Below are 21,457 nucleotides of genomic sequence, written 5' to 3'. Positions count from 1 at the left end.
CTGCCCCCCCTGGGGATATTAACCCTATAACTGCCCCCACCTGGGGATATTAACCCTATAACTGCCCCCACCTGGGGATATTAACCCTATAACTGCCCCCACCTGGGGATATTAACCCTATAACTGCCCCCACCTGGGGATATTAAAGTTGATGCTCTGTGAGCTGTTACGTAACTTCCGGTATAAAGCTCCGCCCCCTGGATACTCACTGACTCCATAGCAACCGAGACAGAGACAGAGAGAGGAGACTCCGGGGGCTCCCAATATCGGGGTACGGGGGGGAGGGGGTGTATGGGGGATATAGTATAGAAGGAGGGGGTGTATGGGAGGATATAGTATAGAAGGAGGGGGTGTATGGGGGGATATAGTATAGAAGGAGGGGGTGTATGGGAGGATATAGTATAGAAGGAGGGGGTGTATGGGGGGATATAGTATAGAAGGAGGGGGTGTATGGGGGATATAGTATAGAAGGAGGGGGTGTATGGGAGGATATAGTATAGAAGGAGGGGGTGTATGGGGGATATAGTATAGAAGGAGGGGGTGTATGGGGGATATAGTATAGAAGGAGGGGGTGTATGGGGGGATATAGTATAGAAGGAGGGGGTGTATGGGGGGATATAGTATAGAAGGAGGGGGTGTATGGGGGGATATAGTATAGAAGGAGGGGGTGTATGGGGGGATATAGTATAGAAGGAGGGGGTGTATGGGGGATATAGTATAGAAGGAGGGGGTGTATGGGGGGATATAGTATAGAAGGAGGGGGTGTATGGGGGGATATAGTATAGAAGGAGGGGGTGTATGGGGGATATAGTATAGAAGGAGGGGGTGTATGGGAGGATATAGTATAGAAGGAGGGGGTGTATGGGAGGATATAGTATAGAAGGAGGGGGTGTATGGGGGGATATAGTATAGAAGGAGGGGGTGTATGGGGGATATAGTATAGAAGGAGGGGGTGTATGGGGGATATAGTATAGAAGGAGGGGGTGTATGGGGGGATATAGTATAGAAGGAGGGGGTGTATGGGGGGATATAGTATAGAAGGAGGGGGTGTATGGGGGATATAGTATAGAAGGAGGGGGTGTATGGGAGGATATAGTATAGAAGGAGGGGGTGTATGGGAGGATATAGTATAGAAGGAGGGGGTGTATGGGGGATATAGTATAGAAGGAGGGGGTGTATGGGGGATATAGTATAGAAGGAGGGGGTGTATGGGGGGATATAGTATAGAAGGAGGGGGTGTATGGGGGGATATAGTATAGAAGGAGGGGGTGTATGGGAGGATATAGTATAGAAGGAGGGGGTGTATGGGAGGATATAGTATAGAAGGAGGGGGTGTATGGGAGGATATAGTATAGAAGGAGGGGGTGTATGGGAGGATATAGTATAGAAGGGTGGGGGGTGTATGGGGGGATATAGTATAGAAGGAGGGGGTGTATGGGAGGATATAGTATAGAAGGAGGGGGTGTATGGGAGGATATAGTATAGAAGGAGGGGGTGTATGGGGGGATATAGTATAGAAGGAGGGGGTGTATGGGGGATATAGTATAGAAGGAGGGGGTGTATGGGGGGATATAGTATAGAAGGAGGGGGTGTATGGGGGGATATAGTATAGAAGGAGGGGGTGTATGGGGGATATAGTATAGAAGGAGGGGGTGTATGGGAGGATATAGTATAGAAGGAGGGGGTGTATGGGGGATATAGTATAGAAGGAGGGGGTGTATGGGGGGATATAGTATAGAAGGAGGGGGTGTATGGGGGGATATAGTATAGAAGGAGGGGGTGTATGGGAGGATATAGTATAGAAGGAGGGGGTGTATGGGAGGATATAGTATAGAAGGAGGGGGTGTATGGGGGGATATAGTATAGAAGGAGGGGGTGTATGGGGGGATATAGTATAGAAGGAGGGGGTGTATGGGAGGATATAGTATAGAAGGAGGGGGTGTATGGGGGGATATAGTATAGAAGGAGGGGGTGTATGGGGGGATATAGTATAGAAGGAGGGGGTGTATGGGAGGATATAGTATAGAAGGAGGGGGTGTATGGGAGGATATAGTATAGAAGGAGGGGGTGTATGGGAGGATATAGTATAGAAGGAGGGGGTGTATGGGAGGATATAGTATAGAAGGAGGGGTGTATGGGGGATATAGTATAGAAGGAGGGGGTGTATGGGGGATATAGTATAGAAGGAGGGGGTATGGGGGATATAGTATAGAAGGAGGGGGTGTATGGGAGGATATAGTATAGAAGGAGGGGGTGTATGGGGGGATATAGTATAGAAGGAGGGGTGTATGGGGGGATATAGTATAGAAGGAGGGGGTGTATGGGGGGATATAGTATAGAAGGAGGGGGTGTATGGGGGATATAGTATAGAAGGAGGGGGTGTATGGGGGGATATAGTATAGAAGGAGGGGGTGTATGGGGGATATAGTATAGAAGGAGGGGGTGTATGGGAGGATATAGTATAGAAGGAGGGGGTGTATGGGGGATATAGTATAGAAGGAGGGGGTGTATGGGGGGATATAGTATAGAAGGAGGGGGTGTATGGAGGATATAGTATAGAAGGAGGGGGTGTATGGGGGATATAGTATAGAAGGAGGGGGGTATGGGGGATATAGTATAGAAGGAGGGGGTGTATGGGGAGGATATAGTATAGAAGGAGGGGGTGTATGGGGGGATATAGTATAGAGGAGGGGGTGTATGGGAGGTTATAGTATAGAAGGAGGGGGTGTATGGGGATATAGTATAGAAGGAGGGGGTGTATGGGGGATATAGTATAGAAGGAGGGGGTGTATGGGAGGATATAGTATAGAAGGAGGGGGTGTATGGGGGATAAGTATAGAAGGAGGGGTGTATGGGGGGATATAGTATAGAAGGAGGGGGTGTATGGGAGGATATAGTATAGAAGGAGGGTGTGTATGGGGGATATAGTATAGAAGGAGGGGGTGTATGGGGGGATATAGTATAGAAGGAGGGGGTGTATGGGAGGATATAGTATAGAAGGGAGGGGGTGTATGGGGGGATATAGTATAGAAGGAGGGGGTGTATGGGGGATATAGTATAGAAGGAGGGGGTGTATGGGGGATATAGTATAGAAGGAGGGGGTGTATGGGGGGATATAGTATAGAAGGAGGGGGTGTATGGGAGGATATAGTATAGAAGGAGGGGGTGTATGGGGGATATAGTATAGAAGGAGGGGGTGTATGGGAGGATATAGTATAGAAGGAGGGGGTGTATGGGAGGATATAGTATAGAAGGAGGGGGTGTATGGGGGATATAGTATAGAAGGAGGGGGTGTATGGGGGATATAGTATAGAAGGAGGGGGTGTATGGGAGGATATAGTATAGAAGGAGGGGGTGTATGGGAGGATATAGTATAGAAGGAGGGGGTGTATGGGGGGATATAGTATAGAAGGAGGGGGTGTATGGGGGATATAGTATAGAAGGAGGGGGTGTATGGGGGAATATAGTATAGAAGGAGGGGGTGTATGGGGGATATAGTATAGAAGGAGGGGGTGTATGGGGGATATAGTATAGAAGGAGGGGGTGTATGGGGGATATAGTATAGAAGGAGGGGGTGTATGGGGGGATATAGTATAGAAGGAGGGGGTGTATGGGGGGATATAGTATAGAAGGAGGGGGTGTATGGGGGGATATAGTATAGAAGGAGGGGGTGTATGGGGGATATAGTATAGAAGGAGGGGGTGTATGGGGGATATAGTATAGAAGGAGGGGGTGTATGGGGGATATAGTATAGAAGGAGGGGGTGTATGGGGGATATAGTATAGAAGGAGGGGGTGTATGGGGGATATAGTATAGAAGGAGGGGGTGTATGGGAGGATATAGTATAGAAGGAGGGGGTGTATGGGGGGATATAGTATAGAAGGAGGGGGTGTATGGGGATATAGTATAGAAGGAGGGGGTGTATGGGAGGATATAGTATAGAAGGAGGGGGTGTATGGGAGGATATAGTATAGAAGGAGGGGGTGTATGGGAGGATATAGTATAGAAGGAGGGGGTGTATGGGGATATAGTATAGAAGGAGGGGGTGTATGGGGGGATATAGTATAGAAGGAGGGGGTGTATGGGGGGATATAGTATAGAAGGAGGGGGTGTATGGGGGATATAGTATAGAAGGAGGGGGTGTATGGGGGGATATAGTATAGAAGGAGGGGGTGTATGGGGGGATATAGTATAGAAGGAGGGGGTGTATGGGGGATATAGTATAGAAGGAGGGGGTGTATGGGGGATATAGTATAGAAGGAGGGGGTGTATGGGAGGATATAGTATAGAAGGAGGGGGTGTATGGGGGGATATAGTATAGAAGGAGGGGGTGTATGGGGGATATAGTATAGAAGGAGGGGGTGTATGGGAGGATATAGTATAGAAGGAGGGGGTGTATGGGAGGATATAGTATAGAAGGAGGGGGTGTATGGGAGGATATAGTATAGAAGGAGGGGGTGTATGGGGGATATAGTATAGAAGGAGGGGGTGTATGGGGGGATATAGTATAGAAGGAGGGGGTGTATGGGGGATATAGTATAGAAGGAGGGGGTGTATGGGGGGATATAGTATAGAAGGAGGGGGTGTATGGGGGATATAGTATAGAAGGAGGGGGTGTATGGGGGATATAGTATAGAAGGAGGGGGTGTATGGGGGATATAGTATAGAAGGAGGGGGTGTATGGGGGATATAGTATAGAAGGAGGGGGTGTATGGGAGGATATAGTATAGAAGGAGGGGGTGTATGGGGGGATATAGTATAGAAGGAGGGGGTGTATGGGAGGATATAGTATAGAAGGAGGGGGTGTATGGGGGGATATAGTATAGAAGGAGGGGGTGTATGGGGGGATATAGTATAGAAGGAGGGGGTGTATGGAGGATATAGTATAGAAGGAGGGGGTGTATGGGGGATATAGTATAGAAGGAGGGGGTGTATGGGAGGATATAGTATAGAAGGAGGGGGTGTATGGGGGGATATAGTATAGAAGGAGGGGGTGTATGGGGGGATATAGTATAGAAGGAGGGGGTGTATGGGGGATATAGTATAGAAGGAGGGGGTGTATGGGAGGATATAGTATAGAAGGAGGGGGTGTATGGGGGATATAGTATAGAAGGAGGGGGTGTATGGGGGGATATAGTATAGAAGGAGGGGGTGTATGGAGGGATATAGTATAGAAGGAGGGGGTGTATGGGGGATATAGTATAGAAGGAGGGGGTGTATGGAGGGATATAGTATAGAAGGAGGGGGTGTATGGGGGATATAGTATAGAAGGAGGGGGTGTATGGGGGGATATAGTATAGAAGGAGGGGGTGTATGGGGGGATATAGTATAGAAGGAGGGGGTGTATGGGGGATATAGTATAGAAGGAGGGGGTGTATGGGGGGATATAGTATAGAAGGAGGGGGTGTATGGGGGGATATAGTATAGAAGGAGGGGGTGTATGGGAGGATATAGTATAGAAGGAGGGGGTGTATGGGAGGATATAGTATAGAAGGAGGGGGTGTATGGGGGATATAGTATAGAAGGAGGGGGTGTATGGGGGGATATAGTATAGAAGGAGGGGGTGTATGGGGGATATAGTATAGAAGGAGGGGGTGTATGGGGGGATATAGTATAGAAGGAGGGGGTGTATGGGGGGATATAGTATAGAAGGAGGGGGTGTATGGGAGGATATAGTATAGAAGGAGGGGGTGTATGGGGGGATATAGTATAGAAGGAGGGGGTGTATGGGGGGATATAGTATAGAAGGAGGGGGTGTATGGGAGGATATAGTATAGAAGGAGGGGGTGTATGGGAGGATATAGTATAGAAGGAGGGGGTGTATGGGAGGATATAGTATAGAAGGAGGGGGTGTATGGGGGGATATAGTATAGAAGGAGGGGGTGTATGGGGGGATATAGTATAGAAGGAGGGGGTGTATGGGAGGATATAGTATAGAAGGAGGGGGTGTATGGGAGGATATAGTATAGAAGGAGGGGGTGTATGGGGGGATATAGTATAGAAGGAGGGGTGTATGGGGGATATAGTATAGAAGGAGGGGGTGTATGGGGGGATATAGTATAGAAGGAGGGGGTGTATGGGAGGATATAGTATAGAAGGAGGGGGTGTATGGGGGATATAGTATAGAAGGAGGGGGTGTATGGGAGGATATAGTATAGAAGGAGGGGGTGTATGGGAGGATATAGTATAGAAGGAGGGGGTGTATGGGAGGATATAGTATAGAAGGAGGGGGTGTATGGGAGGATATAGTATAGAAGGAGGGGGTGTATGGGGGATATAGTATAGAAGGAGGGGGTGTATGGGGGATATAGTATAGAAGGAGGGGGTGTATGGGGGATATAGTATAGAAGGAGGGGGTGTATGGGGGATATAGTATAGAAGGAGGGGGTGTATGGGGGATATAGTATAGAAGGAGGGGGTGTATGGGAGGATATAGTATAGAAGGAGGGGGTGTATGGGAGGATATAGTATAGAAGGAGGGGGTGTATGGGAGGATATAGTATAGAAGGAGGGGGTGTATGGGGGGATATAGTATAGAAGGAGGGGGTGTATGGGGGATATAGTATAGAAGGAGGGGGTGTATGGGAGGATATAGTATAGAAGGAGGGGGTGTATGGGGGATATAGTATAGAAGGAGGGGGTGTGATACTTTCTTATTTTATCACATTTCCCCCAACCACTAGATAATGGCGGATGAAAAAGCTGCAAGTCTTAGCCCCTGCCTATTGCACAACTGGGTGGAAGAGGTAAACTGCCCCCTTCCCTCCCTCTACACAGACACCAATTCGCTCTTTGTTTTTTCACGCTTTTCCCAATCCTCCCTGTACCCAACTGTGTAGCTCTGCCAAGGTTTGCTTCCTAGCTGGTACTGGAGAAATCCTCAGGGGATAGGGGACTCTAACGGATCGACTGTGTGGGGGAACAGACCTTGCCACGTGTTCTTGGAGGGGGCTGCTTGCCCGTCTCCTACCTTCTGGGCCCTGGGATATATGGCATTTGAAAACACTATTTGTGCACAAATATGACTATTGTCCCTATTTTTTGTGATTCCCTTCGTTTGTTGCACTGTTCCCCATGTGTTTCATCTGTTGGTTCGGCTGGCTAGACTAACAGACAAACTGTGGAGTTACTGGGTGGCCACCATTTCATGTATCAGAGGCACATGGTGAGAACAATGGATGGCGGCCATTTTAACTCACAGACACTGTTGTGACTTTTCTACACGGTGCCATCTCGCCGGTATTTGGTGCACAAAGACATCGTTCAGTTGTTTTAAACTACAGAACAGGGGACACATTTAACAGTAATTATTTTTCATATTGGATATGTGTGGTTCACCCAGATCCCCCGGTTCCGAGGATATATATATGTAGCGGACTGGACCCTGTACCAGGGTCTGCCCCAGTTTCCTGGAGGGGACTGCTTACTCGCCTCCTGCCCAGTGATTATGGTCCCGGGAAGATGGGACCCTTTAAACCCATTGACTGGACATAATGGGTTGTGTATGACCTTACTGGCCCTTTAAGAACCAGCCAGGGACCTTCTATGACTTTTTGGGAACAATACCCCTTTAAGACTTTGCAGCAGATTGCAGTAAGGATGTCTTTTATAGTATGTATGTTTCTGTGTATGCAGCATTCGACTGATTGTTCGGTAGAATCACTCCATTCATTATATGGAGTGAAACTACCAAACAACCAGACCACCCAGGAATAAGTGTGCCTCCAATTACTGTTTGCAACAATGTTGCAAAGTGGTAATTGGCAATTCATGTAATGTGGGTTTTGTCCTCTGGGTGGCCGCCATTCGGGAAACAAACACGTGGCGGCGGCCATCTTAAACTCCAGAACAGCGGTGTTTGGTCGTCGAGTGTCTGGAACTCAAAACGGACACTCGACTAGCCAAACACCGCTAAGACCTCCAGGACGGCAGAAAGTACCAAAAGAAACCCACGAACGGCCCGTCGTTCGGTAGGATGAATCCCACGAACTAGGGGATTCATCCGGTTACCGACCCATTATGTGTGATATAGCATTTCGGGAGTTTTGGGGCACGAACAGAGACCGACCGCAGGGCCAGATTTTATGGAACTATTTTGGGCATCTTTTTCCATGCGGTCAGTCAAAACTTTATCTTCTTATAACTCCCGAACCCCTGGTCTGATCTGGGTGATTTTTGGATATGTTTCTCACCCAGATCAGGGTTACCAGGGGGTACCATATTTAAAGGTATAGCATACATATTTGGGGTACATCCAGAAAGTGGGGAAAAATATGTACAGTATAATTGTATCATCTGTTAAGCCAAGGGGAGGAGATGTGTGGGAGGTTACGTCTATGGGATTGGCTACTGTACTAATTATGGTGAGTCCCTCCCTTGCATGGGAGAATCTCAAAAAAGCAGGCATGGTGTAAATAAACCTCAGTTCTACTCCTGATACTGTGTGTCGTCCAGTGATTGGGAAAGGTGATGGGATATCCTTGGATTATATTGCTGATTGTGCTGGTTACCCTGTTGGATTTATTACTTGTTCCTGCATCCTCTGGATATACGGGTGGAGTTAAGCTGTGAGAAATCAGCTCTCCGCTACATTGGTAGCGGTGGGATCCAGATCCACAGAGGAGCAAGTACCAGGAAAGGCAACAGTACTAATGGAGGAATCAATCTGGAGCGACATACCAGCTACCAGCAGAGAGATTGTCAGGGAGAGGAGCCTGTTACCTCCCCTCCCCAGCGGCTGAAAGTGTTCCAGGGAGAGGAATCGGTGAACACCCCTCCCCAGCAGCAGCTTAGTGCATCAAGGGGAGACACTAATCGCTCCCCTTCTACCTCCCTCACCCTGTTATCGCTCCCCTCCTCTTCTACCTCCCTCTCCCTGTTATCGCTCCCCTCCTCTTCTACCTCCCTCTCCCTGTTATCGCTCCCCTCCTCTTCTACTTCCCTCTCCCTGTTATTGCTTCTCCCCTTCCATCTTATTGCTCCCTCCCCATTCTAGAACCCTTCTTCATTCTATGTCCGTTCCTAGAAGTTCTCCCTTCTTGCGCTTTGTTAAATCCTTGTTTTGTAGGCATGTAATAGGTGAAGGTAACACAATAATCTGTTGCAGAGAGCTACCGCCTCCCTGGATAGCTCACCTCCAGGAGCCAAACTGTCAGATGGGCATGTTTTCAGACACGGACATCGGGGGATTATCAGCACGTTACTGGAGGCTCACATTGCAGACTCTACAACCAACAAAGACTCCTACAGGGCACCAAGCACACATCACATGAGGCTCATGGGTAATTGCTGAATTTAATGGTTCTCAATTGTAACCGATGTCAGTCTTGTAGCTTAGTGTTATTGTCGTGGTAATGATGCTTCAGAGCTTTTGGAACCGTCGTTGCAGCCACACTGGTAACCCATAAATTCAACATGAACAATGTCTGGGGTGAATCTTTTACTCTGTAACCATGAATACCTTGAGGGAGTGGTGGATCCAGAGACTGATCTTGGAAGGGGCACTTTTATATTATTTAAAGAAATAATGCATGCAGAATGACCACTATTGCTCTGTGTAGTGGTTATGGTGCCAGGAGTGCCAGGACCCTCTCCAAGATTAAGTCAAACCGTTTAAGAACAGTTTGACAACTTACCTGTGATCTGCTGGGATATGGGGCTGTAGTAGGGCATAGGAGTGGTGTAATGTGAGGGGTGCAGTGTGTGTGTGTTTGTGGGGGGGGGATGTAGTGTGTGAATGTGTGGGGCAATGTGTGTGTGTGTATGGGGGGCAGTGTGTGTGTGGGGGTTTGAATAAAAAAAAAAGAATTTATGAAATTGAATATATTTATGCCCCCCCCCTTCTTACCTTTACTGGGATAAGGGGGGACATTTCTGGATCCCTGGTGGTCCGGTGGGGAATCCCTGGTGGTTCCAGTGGTAGGAGTGAACTCTAGCCCGTAGCTCCAGGGCTAGAGTTCACTCTCGCGAGATTTGGAGCGTTGCCGTGGTAACCGCGGCAACGCTCCATGCTCGCGAGAGAAGGACCCGGAGGAGCTGCAGGCTGAGCTCCCGGGTCCTCTCTCCCTCCCTCCCCTGCTGGCTGCCAGTATGGTGCCTGCGGACCGGGGAGGGAGAACTCTTCCCTCCCCAGTCCGCAGGCACATTGCAGGGCTGGCACTTCTCGGGGGGGAGATTCTCCCCTGCCGGGTAATGCAGGGCTGGTTAGTGGTTTTATTTAGTCTTTTTACCTTTATTTATCTAATCCTGTCTATATCCTCAGGTCCAAGAGAAGAAATGCTCCAAAAATACCTTTTTCAGAAGTTCAGGTAAAATGAAATGCTTTATTCTTAAATTTTCAATCTCACTACTGACTCATAGGACACTAGGCGATCCATCCGAGGATCCACTCACCCACTGCAGCATCACTAGTTAGAATCCACTTGTGACAGATCATCATGTCCCTGGATTGTCATACATTTAATTTCTGCTTATTTGCTACACTGGGTGGTTCGGTATATTGAATCCACCGAACATCTGAGACCCATCTGGTTCGTATACCGAACAAACAGCCAGACCACCCAGGGGAGGCGTGCACTGCTCATGCAGTTTGAGCGGTCGACTGGGTGGCCGTTGTTCGTATGGACGAACACGTGGCGGCGGCCATCTTTAGCCACAAACGCATACAGCAGTGTTTGGTCGTTATAACGGATCGACGGGCACCCCGACTGGGTACCTCCGTTAATGGATGCTCCTAGCGCTTCCTGAGGACTCTAAGCACTGCAGCAGACACCACAACCACCAAACCGGAGAAGCATACGAATGCTCTCAAGCATCTGAATGCTGTAAACAGCTGAACAGGAAAAGCATACAATCAGCTTACACTCCTGGCAATCAGCATACAATCCAATTCCCCCAATAACGAGACGACACTTCGTTTTGAGGTCAAGCAGAACAGACTGTACTGGCACATACAGTCTCTTTTATTCCCAATCCACAAACATAGTACTGCCCACAGGGTTTTACAGAACAACCAATCAATATGTACAATACACACAGACACTCCCACACAAAATCCTCCCCTCTGCCTGTGATATGATTACTGAACACAATGGGTAATCTCATTATCACAGGCAGAGGAATACAGTTTTATAAAAAACATATCACAGGGACCCCAAAACATGCCACATCCAATTAAACATTACCCAATCACACAATGGTTACATCCCACAGATTCCCTCCCCTTAGCCTGAGAGGTAACCCAATTATAACGTACAATTTAAACATACATTTTTATAACTCCAAAACTATACATCCAATCTTCATAAAAAAAACACATATTAATAATCAGTATACTTTACTTACAAACATATCCAAAATTCAGCTAATTCCATCCAGGGGTTAAAGAGTTAGCTGGAAGTCCTTTATGACCGACCGCAAGCTCATTTTCATGCCCAAAACAGTTCCACAGATTCAGGCTGTGCGGTCGGTCTATTTCTGCCTGAAAAGTTACAAAGTCCCATCCGAAGGCGGCGTTCGAATCGTCGAACTCACTTCGACTTTTGTCGAAGTGGAACTGGGGTTGCGTTTTAGCAGTGTTAAATCGTATAATGGAGGTCTATTTTACACCAAAATGACAAAGTCCCGTTCGAACGTGTGTTCGAATCTTCGTACGGGACTTAGCCTCCAGCCGCAGTGTCGAAGGATAGGGGAAAGGTACAGGTCACCGCGTTCGACTGGATTAAAATGGCTGCCGCCATGTGTTCGACTGTCTAATGGCAGCCACTTCGATCACTTCGACTTTGGCACTTCGACGGCTTCGGCACTTCGACTGCATTCGAAGTGCCAGTTTAAAAGTACAAACCCTTTCTTTGTACAACACAGTTAAAGGGCCAGAAACAGTATACCAAGATCCATTAAGCCCAAATGCAAGTCTCAAAGGGCAATACCTTCCAGGGCCATAGTCGCAGGGCAGGAGGCTAGTAATAAGTCCTCTCCAATGCCCAGTGGCAAATAGCAGTTTGTCACAGTCATCTTTTTCGTGTAAAATAGACCTCCACTTAACTAACGTCCACCGCTGAAACTTAACCCCGTTTTCACTTTGACAGAAATCGAAGTGCGTTCGACTATTCGAACGCCGCCTTCGGATGGGACTTTATTTTTCAGGGCAGAAATAGACTGACCGCACAGCCTGAATCTGTGGAACTGTTTTGGGCATGCAAACAGGCGTGCGGTCGGTCCAAAGAGACTTTTAAAAAATATTTCTGGAACCCCTGAATGAATTTGTACACATTTTTTATATGTTTGTCCCCAAGTTGTGTTGTTCATAAAAATATAAGTTTTATTCCTGTATGATGAAAAATCGGAAAGTTATAAAAATGCATAAAAAGTATAAGTTTTAGCTTGGAGATAATTTAGTAGATACAGTAAGAAACTCAATTATCTCCCAAGCAGAGGGGAGGGAATCTGTGGGATGTAACCGTTGTCTGATTGGTTAATGTCTAATTGTCTGTGGGTGTCTCCCTTGCATGGGAGCACTGCATAAAAGGAGAGTACCTGTCATTAAAAATCTCAGTTCCCTTCGAAACGTAGCTTTGTCTCGTTGTTGAAAGGGAACCTGCTCAGCTAATCACTAGCTCTTTTAAGAGCTCTACCTCTCCCTCTCTACTTGAATCCAGTTGATCGAAAGAAGGCTACTCCATTACTACACAGCCTCTTGCCGGGAAGAAGGACGTCTCCAACGGCTGATACACCCTCTCCACTGGGGTAGCCGTCTCCCATCATAGGCATCTATAGGTCCACGCAGGCCTGTAGTCGCTGCTCCTCGCTGGGGAGACGCTCACCTCGCCAACGCTGGACACCTTCCAGGGCTTCGTCCCACATCTCTTTCCTGGTGCCCTCTCTGCAGTCCAACCTGGTTGCCTCTGATACTGGCTCACCCAATAGGGCCAAGAGGCTCTGTAACCTCCAGTCGAACTGATCCTCCACTTCGAGCGCTGTCCAGGGACTTGCTGGCTCCATATCGCTCCGTAATAATTCCGGTGTCTCCAGGATGCTGCTCCTCACGCTAGAAAGCCATCCCACCGCTGCCACCACTGTAACGGAACCTTCCGTTAATGGCCGCTTCCTAGCTTGCGCCGAGGACCACAAGCACCGGACACCACCGCAGACTCCGCAAACCGCCGTAGCTTGACTGGAGTCTCGCCGTCTTCCTTCCACCCTGGATCAGCTTCTGTCCTCCAGGACCGTCTGGGAAAGATCTATTTCTTCCACCCTGTATGAACCTCCAGCATCCAGGACTGTGTGGGGAAGACCTCTCCTCCAAGGAGAGTGTATCAGGAACAAGCTTTTAAAAATCCCCAGTGTAATTATAACAGCTCCCTCCAATAACGAGACAAGGCTACGTTTTGAGGGAGCAAGAAGAACTGTCTAAAACTTTATTTTACTTGGGACTAGCCCATATGGTCATAATATTAACTTTGCTGTGAAAACTCAATAACATTATAAACAGTCAAATCATAGCAGGCAATACATTTCACAGTACACACACACACACACACACACACACACACTATAAACAATTACATTGCACACACCCTGCACCTATAATGGGTACAGGGTGACTAAAGCAACCTACATAAATAGTCTGTCTGAAGGTAGAATAGGGACTTTAAAGCCAAATACATCAAAGAGTCATAGTCACAGGGGAGGAGGCTGGCAAGCAGGCCTCTCCAGGACCAAGTGCCGAAAGGGCACTTCGTCACACCACAGATATATTCTCCTATTACTAAATCTATTTCACAAGACATTCCAATTTCCACCTGAATATAATACAACACTTAAAAACAGTTCTTTGGATCTGATTTTTTTTAAGTCGCTTCTTACCAAGACAGTCTGACAGGGGCGTAGATCTGAGAGTGAAATTATATAGGTAGAAAAGTAAAAGATTTTTCTTGCCTGCTACGCTTGCCAGTACAGTGGTGTCCGAATATTTCGAACCAGCAGATCCCACGTTTCGGCACCAAATTTGTCACTAATAAATTATCCTTTAATTATGTTCAGGGGAACCCAAATCAATTCAAGCGCTTGGAGAAGCAATAAGGCACATGGCCCGTGGTGGTAATTGTGAATCCAGAAGAATTGCTTCTAGCTTTAATTGGGGGAGATCAGCTTTATACAGTAGAGGATACGTGCTTGCGTTCAAGGAAAGGAATGTAACAAGAGACATATTTCTAAATGCCAAAAGATATGCAGTTTACAGAAGTATTCCGGTGGGTGTCGCTGGTGTCGAAAGATAACTTAATGTAGGACAAAGTTACATAGTTACAAAGCTGAAAAGAGACTTGTGTCCATCAAGTTCAGCTTCACATATGTTTTGGCTGTTGATCCAAAAGAAGGTAAAAAAACCCAGTCTGAAGCGCTTGCAATTTTGCAACAAACTAGGAAAAAATTCCTTCATGACCCCAAAATAGCAGTCAGATATCTCCTTGGATCAAGCAGCTATTACCCCACTAATTAGAAATTATATCCCTGTATGTTATGTTTTTGCATGCATTTATCCAACTGCTATTGAAACATCTGTATGGACTCTGATAAAACCACCTCTTCAGGCAAAGAATTACATATCCTTATTGCTCTTACTGTACTTACTTTTCTTTGCCTTAGATGAAATCTCCTTTCTTCCAGCCTAAATGTGTGACCTCGTGTCCTATGTATAGCCCTGTTTATGAATAGATTCCCAGATAATGGTTTGTATTGGCCCTGAATATAGTTAATTTAAGCATAAAGCATTACATGAGTTTAAGTTAGCCAATTTAAATATAGGCTAGCCATTTATGGCCCCTACAAGCTTGAAACTTGGAATTAAGGTACATTCCTTCACAGTGGCCACCCGGTTAGGAACACTGGTTTTGACACCAGAGATGTTCTTTTCCCCCTAGTAGTGAGTTATGCTGTAATAATCCCAAGCAGGCTTCCCAATAGCGATAATCCAAAGCAGGTATTGTACTGATATAGCTTTCCCCCACAGACATTAGTCAAGACTGAATGCTGGGGATGAACTGGTTTATTGGAGGCCACACACGGCCTTTTATGCAACAGCCCCTGCAAGGGGTTTCCAACTCAACATTACAGGGTAATCCCCCCCCCCATTACCCGTGCGGTCGAGTGTCCTATTTTATTCCACGCGCTCTTTGATCAAACACCGCTGCCTGCGTTCGCGGCTCAAGATGGCCGCCACCACGTGTTCGTACATACGAACGGCGACCACCCAACCGACCACTTGGAACGCTGCGGTTACAAGTATTAATGAGGTGTTGACAGGGGTGACAGAGGTGAACAAGCAGCACACGCAGCATACGGGTGGTCTGGTAGTTTGTGGGTTTTGTTCTGTGTCCGAACAAAATAATAATAAAATTGAAGGCGAACACAATTGTTACGATTGCCTCCCATCTAGCAGGAGGTTGGATCGCTTGGATGTCCTGGTTCCCGAAGTCAGAGAGTCGAACGGTGCTTCAATCGGTATAAATCTGTAAATGTAGAATATCCCACATCGTATAATGGAGGTCTATTTTACACCAAAATGACAAAGTCCCGTTCGAACGTGTGTTTGAATCTTCGAATCTTCGGAAGCTAGGATTCCCGGATCCCTACAACACGAATCGAGGGTAAAACGAACTGGCTTTAATGGCACACAAGCATGGCAATGTATGCAAGTCCCCAGGTCCAGGGACAGCCCCCTATGGACCTGATGGGATACAGGGACAGTACAAAGATTCAACCAATCATAATACAATGTATCATTCAAACTAGTACCCGCCCAGCTTGGAGATAATGAGTCCAACAGTTATACAATCTAATTTTCTCCAAGCGCCCAAAAGACCATGATTTATTGTGTTCCAGAAAACAGCACAAAAATACATAACTTTGACATTTTAGGGAGAATATAGTTCATTCCACTATTCATTCGGTAGCTCAGATCTGGACGCATCAGGTATACGAATTGCGCCCAGATCCCACGGAGAGAACGGGGGATTCTGCCATATAAAGTCTTATTCGGTACTTTGGTCGCGAACCCCTGATGGCGGCCATGTTTTGAGGCTGGTCAATGGACAGCGGGACCTCGACCTAACACTTATGGAGCGTGGGTCGGATACACATTTACACGAATCCCCGCTCTCAGTCTGGTTGTCCTGGCTGTTCGGGAGACGAACGGAGACCGCCCGGAAGGGGGTACTTAACCTGCGGTTAACGGCAAGATCAACGTTCTAATTGATGCCACACGCCAGAATGTAGGTGTGACGAAGTGCCCTTTGCCACTTTGTCCTGGAGAGGCCTGCTTGCCTGCCTCCTCCCCTGCGACTATGGCCCCGGGGAGATTGTACCCTCTTAAATCATTTGGGCATATTGTCTTTTATAATGCTGTGTATGGCCCTTTAAGAACCGTCGGGCACGGTTTAAGACTATGGCCACTGGAAGAGATTGCCTGTTAAAGACTGTTACGGTTACCCCCAGGCTAGCTGGTAGCTGGACCGCTTGGATGGTCTGGATCCCAGTGTGGAGAGAGAGAGAGAGAGAGAGGGAGAGAGAGAGAGAGAGAGAGAGAGAGAGAGAGAGAAGCCGCTTTAGCTAGACGACCAAAAGAATCCTGTAAATGTAGAACAATCCCACTAACTATTGTACAGCTAGGATACTCTTTTCCCCACAAAACGAGTCGAGGCTGCGTTTTGAAGGTCAAGCAAGAACTGGGTTTAATGGCACACAGGTATCGATATTTATGCAAAATCTCAGGTCCAGGGACAGCCCCCTCTGGACCTGATGGGATACAGGGACAATACAAGAGGTCAACCAATAGGAATACATTGTATCGTTTGAATTTGTTACCGCCCAGCTTGGAGATAATGAATCCAACGGCTATTAAAATACAATTATCTCCAAGCGCCCAAAATACCACGTTTTATTGCCACATAAACAGGTTAAAAAATATAACTTTAACATTTTCAGATACAATTCGGGTCTTCCACCATTCATTCTGTAGCCCCGGTCTGGGTGCAATAGTCAACCGAAGAGCGCCCAAAACTCACAAACCATACGCTTGGTTTCTTCGTTACAAAGTCCATTCGTATCTTTGGTCCCGAGTGTGGCGAAACCAACTTCGCCACTGTGAACTGGAGAAGCCTGGTTGCCCGCCTGCTGCCTTTGGACTATGGACCAGACTTTATGGGAATGTGATACCCCAGATAGCTATACCATGGAGCCTATTCATATAATGAAAGACTATGGGAAAGACTTTAGCTCCATGGCAATTGTACTGTGTGAATAGGATCTGCGCGCTATTCGGTAGTTTTGTGCGCTCAGATCCCAGCTATCTGGGGATATGGGAAATGTCTGTGTGTTATGGTTAAAAAGTAACTTTCTGTATTTTAAAGTGTTTTTATGTCTTTCTGTAACCATGTGGTTAATGGAGTCTGTCTCTGTGCTGGGAGGTAATTGGATTACTTCTCCAGCACAGAGAAGGAAGCTGGAAAGCTAGGGTTTTTAAAAGATACTTTACTAACTTTTGAACCCCTGGTCTGATCCATGCCATTTTTTAATATGTTGTTCCCCTGAATGGATTGATTTTGGATATGTATTTTTATGTGAATGTGATGTATGGTTTTAGAGTTAGGAAAGTTGTGTAAAAGTATATTTTAAACTGTATGCATAATGGGATTATGTGTCACACTAAGGGGAGGGGATGTGGTAACATCTATGTCATTGGTTCTTTTATGCCTCCCCCTGGGTGTGGCCTGTATGTGTGAGTTGGAAATAAAAGCCAGGCTGGATGAGCTAGTCCTCAGTTCCTGTTTAACCCTCAAAATGAAGTGTCGTCTCGTTCTTGGGGGGAGTTGGATTGTAAGCTGACTGCCAGGAGTGTAAGCGGATTGTATGCTTTTCTTGTTCAGCTGTTCCAGTTCGGAGTGTTATCTTGTATCCAGTTCGGGAGTTTGGTGTTCTGCAGTAGCTGTGCCTGTCGCTCAAAAAGGGGATTTTTCCCCTTTTATGCTGAAACGGTCCGTTACACCGAGCTTGCGATGGCGGCCATGTTTTTAAGTAAGTTAATAGGCAGCGGGGCCTCGGCATCAAACTCGTGGAACATGTAACGGCCAGAGTTGTGTGCGAATCTCTGGATGTTTCAGTTGTTTGGGAGACGAACGTAGACCGCCGTGAAGGGGGTACTTAACCTGCGGTTAACCGCAAAACTCCACATTCTAATTGAGGCCACACGCCAGGCTGTAGGTAGTCCCCGTTCGTGACCCTTTCGGTAGAATGCCCGGAGGCCGTCAAGTAACCTGCGGTTAACCGCAGACCGCAACTCTCTGGGCGATCAATTGGCAACATACTCCCCTCGCAGTGTGGTCGGTCGTTCGGTTGTTTGAAAGGTGACCGGGGTTAAGTGGCGGCACACGCCACGGACCGGGTGGTCCGTTGTTCGTTTAACGAATAGGTGTAAGTAATCCGTTTGTGAGTTGGTTACAGTATTCAAGTACCGAAGCAATATCATAGCAAAGAAACAACATAATGCCTGTCTGTAAGGGTTTTGTAACAAAGACGGTTTTAGCAGATTGGATTTTAAAAGACTCTTGCTGCCCCTTTAAATTGTATTGGAGCAGTTCTGCAGCTTTAAATTGGCACTTCAGATGTAGTCAAAGTGGCCGCCATTCGACAAACTAACACGTGGAACACATCTTTGTTCATTCGAACGAGGTCAGCGGTATGTGTAGCCAAATCCATGGAACTAAAATCGGCTACACATTTCAACGAACACCGCTGACCCTTACCTTCTCCTGCACAGAGACTAAGTCCCGTTCGAAGATTCGAACGCATGTTCGATGGGACTTAGTCATTTTCTCAGTGTGAAATTGACTGACCGCACAGCCCAAATCTATGGAGCTGTTTTGGGCAGGAAAATGTGCCTGCGGTTGGTCACAAAGGACTTCCGACTAACTTTTTAACTAATGGAAGGATTTGCATGATTTTTGAGTATGTTCATATTTCAAGTATGCTGATTAATAATATTATTTATGAAGATTGTATCTGTAGTTTTAAAGTTATAGTACATGTATAAAAACTGTATTTGTCCTGCTTGTGATAATTATGTTAACCCATTGTGTACCATAATTATATCACAGGCAGAGGGGGAGGATTTTGTGTGTGACTGCTTGGAGTGTGTTATTTGTTGTTCTGTAAAACCCTGTGGGTGGTCCTATGTAGGGAAAACCTGCATAAAAGAATGCCCTTTGGTGCCAAGTAAATGAGATCCTGTTTGACCCTCAACACGTAGCCTTGTCTCGTTATTGGAGGGAGCTGCTATAATCACACTGGGGATTGCTATGCTCTGCATACTCCCCTGAGCTTGAATCACTTAGCTCTTTTAAGAGCTTGTTCCTGATGAGCTCTCCTGGAGGAGAGGTCTTCCCCACATGGTCCTGGAGGACAGAAGCTGATCCAGGGTGGACGGAAGACGGCGAGGCTCCAGTTAAGCTACGGCGGTTGTAGAGTCTACGGTGGTTGTGGTGTCCAGTGCGGTGCTTGTGGTCCTCGGCGCAAGCCAGGAAGCGTCCATTAACGGAAGGTTCCGATACACTAGGTGGTCCCTGTTCGTGAGTCTTTCAGCAGTTTTCCTTCGGGGAAATGTATACGAACGTGGATCCCCTGTGACCGTCAATTAGTTGGTGGTTAACCGCAGACCGCAGCTCCTTGTGTTGTTAATGAGAGGCACACTCCGCTCGTAGGGTGGTCGGTTATTCGGTACTTGTAGAGGTGATGGGGGTTAAGTGGCGGCACATGCCAAGGGCTGGGTGGTCCATCGTTCGTACTGACTAATGTGTCTTTTGTAATGGTTCGTGAAATGAGTTTGTACGGTCTGAATACCGACATAATAGGGGTTTTAAGGAAAATAGGTTATTTTGTAACAGTGCATAGAGTCCTTGTAAACAGTACATAGCGTCCTTGTAGCAACAATATACCGAACAAATAGAAGAATGGAAAAGAGCTTTACTAATCCAGGGACAGGGTGGTCTGTAACTATAATTACTGACTCATGGGACACCAAGCGATCCTTCTTAAGATCCACTCACCCACTGCACCATTACTACTGACTCATGGGACACCAGACGCATCTTACATATTGCTTCATTCTCTCACATTTGAAATCTGACCTTTCCTCAACTAGAGGAATATGTGTATAAATGTGTTTATTTTAGTCAGGGGGTTTTAGAGGCCATCAATGTTCCATCAGAGGATCTGAATATAAAGGAATCCACTACAAAGCGAGACTACAAAGTTGATGGCTTTACATCCAGGCCGCCCGCCTCCAACAAGGTACAAACACCAGTTAAAGAGCTGAGTTGAGAATTTTTCCAATTTTATTTTAACCAAAAATGTGCAATTCCTGTTTCAGTCTACCAGTTTTCTGTTTAGCCAAGAAAACCATTCAGATTTATTTCCTATTCTTCAAATATACTGCTGATGTGCCATTTGTGAATAACCAAATTGCACATTCTGATGCATTGTGCAATTAGGGTTCAATCAGCACTCTTGTAGTAATTGTCATGTATTTTTTTTTTTTTTTAAATGTTGCTTCTCCAAGTGACGAATGTTGAATGAGTTTATACAATCTCTGTAATGAGTCTTCGATACTTGGGAATAACTGTTATTTTATGTGATCTAGAGTCACGACTACCGCACCGAACAAGCAGTTACCTTCTGGACTGAGAAACTCCACAGAATCCCAGTAAGTACATCCCATCTGCCCGTCTGTCTTGGGGGGTATCCTACTACAGAACCCATTGTGTAATTCTTTCTCCTCTTTTAGGGAGTGTCAGACATAAAAATGAGGGACACTCCGTTCAAGAAGACCTCCATGTTCTCCACACCGATAACCCAATATCTGGATCAGCCTTTACCCCATAGCCTGCAGAACTACCCCAACATGTGACGGCTCCAGAAACTTTAGAGCATTTGTAATTGTAAAGACCCCTCTCGTCATACTGAACCCCACTGTCCAGTGCAAACCCCTCACCAGATTCTTTGATGGTAAACATAACGTTCACGAACTGGAGAAATTGCTGTACATATGAATAAAATAAGAAGGTTTACACTCCGATTTCTTGTCATTTCTTGTTTCTTCCAGGTCTGGTTATTGGTAAAGAAATAGCATTTACTTAAACTATGTCTAGATTTATGTATTAAAGGAACACTCCAAGCACCATAACCACTACAGCTTAAATTGCAGAAGTGGTTGGAGTGTCCCCCATGGTAAACCATTTTAGAACGGCTTGGCTTTTTGTACTATTTGGTGAGCTTCCCACCTCACTACTTCCGACAAAGAAAACAATTTGACTACTTAAATTTGGTGGTGCAAGCCATTCCTGGTTCAAAACAACTACAGTGCACTATAGTGGTTATGTTACTTTAATCACCTGTTATAGTCCACCCC

The 21,457-nt window shown here is 46.5% G+C and overlaps 1 protein-coding gene across 1 annotated transcript; it reads left to right on the top strand.

The window, feature by feature from the left end:
* The first annotated feature begins 202 nt into the window (after nucleotides 1-202).
* Nucleotides 203-21,124, top strand: SPAG8 (sperm associated antigen 8). Its single transcript, XM_063456676.1, has 7 exons — nucleotides 203-271; nucleotides 6,684-6,746; nucleotides 9,107-9,281; nucleotides 10,262-10,307; nucleotides 20,223-20,340; nucleotides 20,690-20,752; nucleotides 20,834-21,124. The coding sequence occupies exons 2-7, from the start codon at nucleotides 6,687-6,689 to the stop codon at nucleotides 20,954-20,956; spliced, it is 585 nt and encodes a 194-aa protein (XP_063312746.1). The 5' UTR covers nucleotides 203-271; nucleotides 6,684-6,686; the 3' UTR covers nucleotides 20,957-21,124.
* The last annotated feature ends 333 nt before the right edge of the window (nucleotides 21,125-21,457 follow it).

This window comes from Pelobates fuscus, chromosome 5, assembly GCF_036172605.1.
Source record: "Pelobates fuscus isolate aPelFus1 chromosome 5, aPelFus1.pri, whole genome shotgun sequence".
Taxonomy (NCBI): domain Eukaryota; kingdom Metazoa; phylum Chordata; class Amphibia; order Anura; family Pelobatidae; genus Pelobates; species Pelobates fuscus.
Note: the sequence above shows the minus strand (reverse complement) of the source record. Positions and strands in the feature narration are given on the sequence as shown.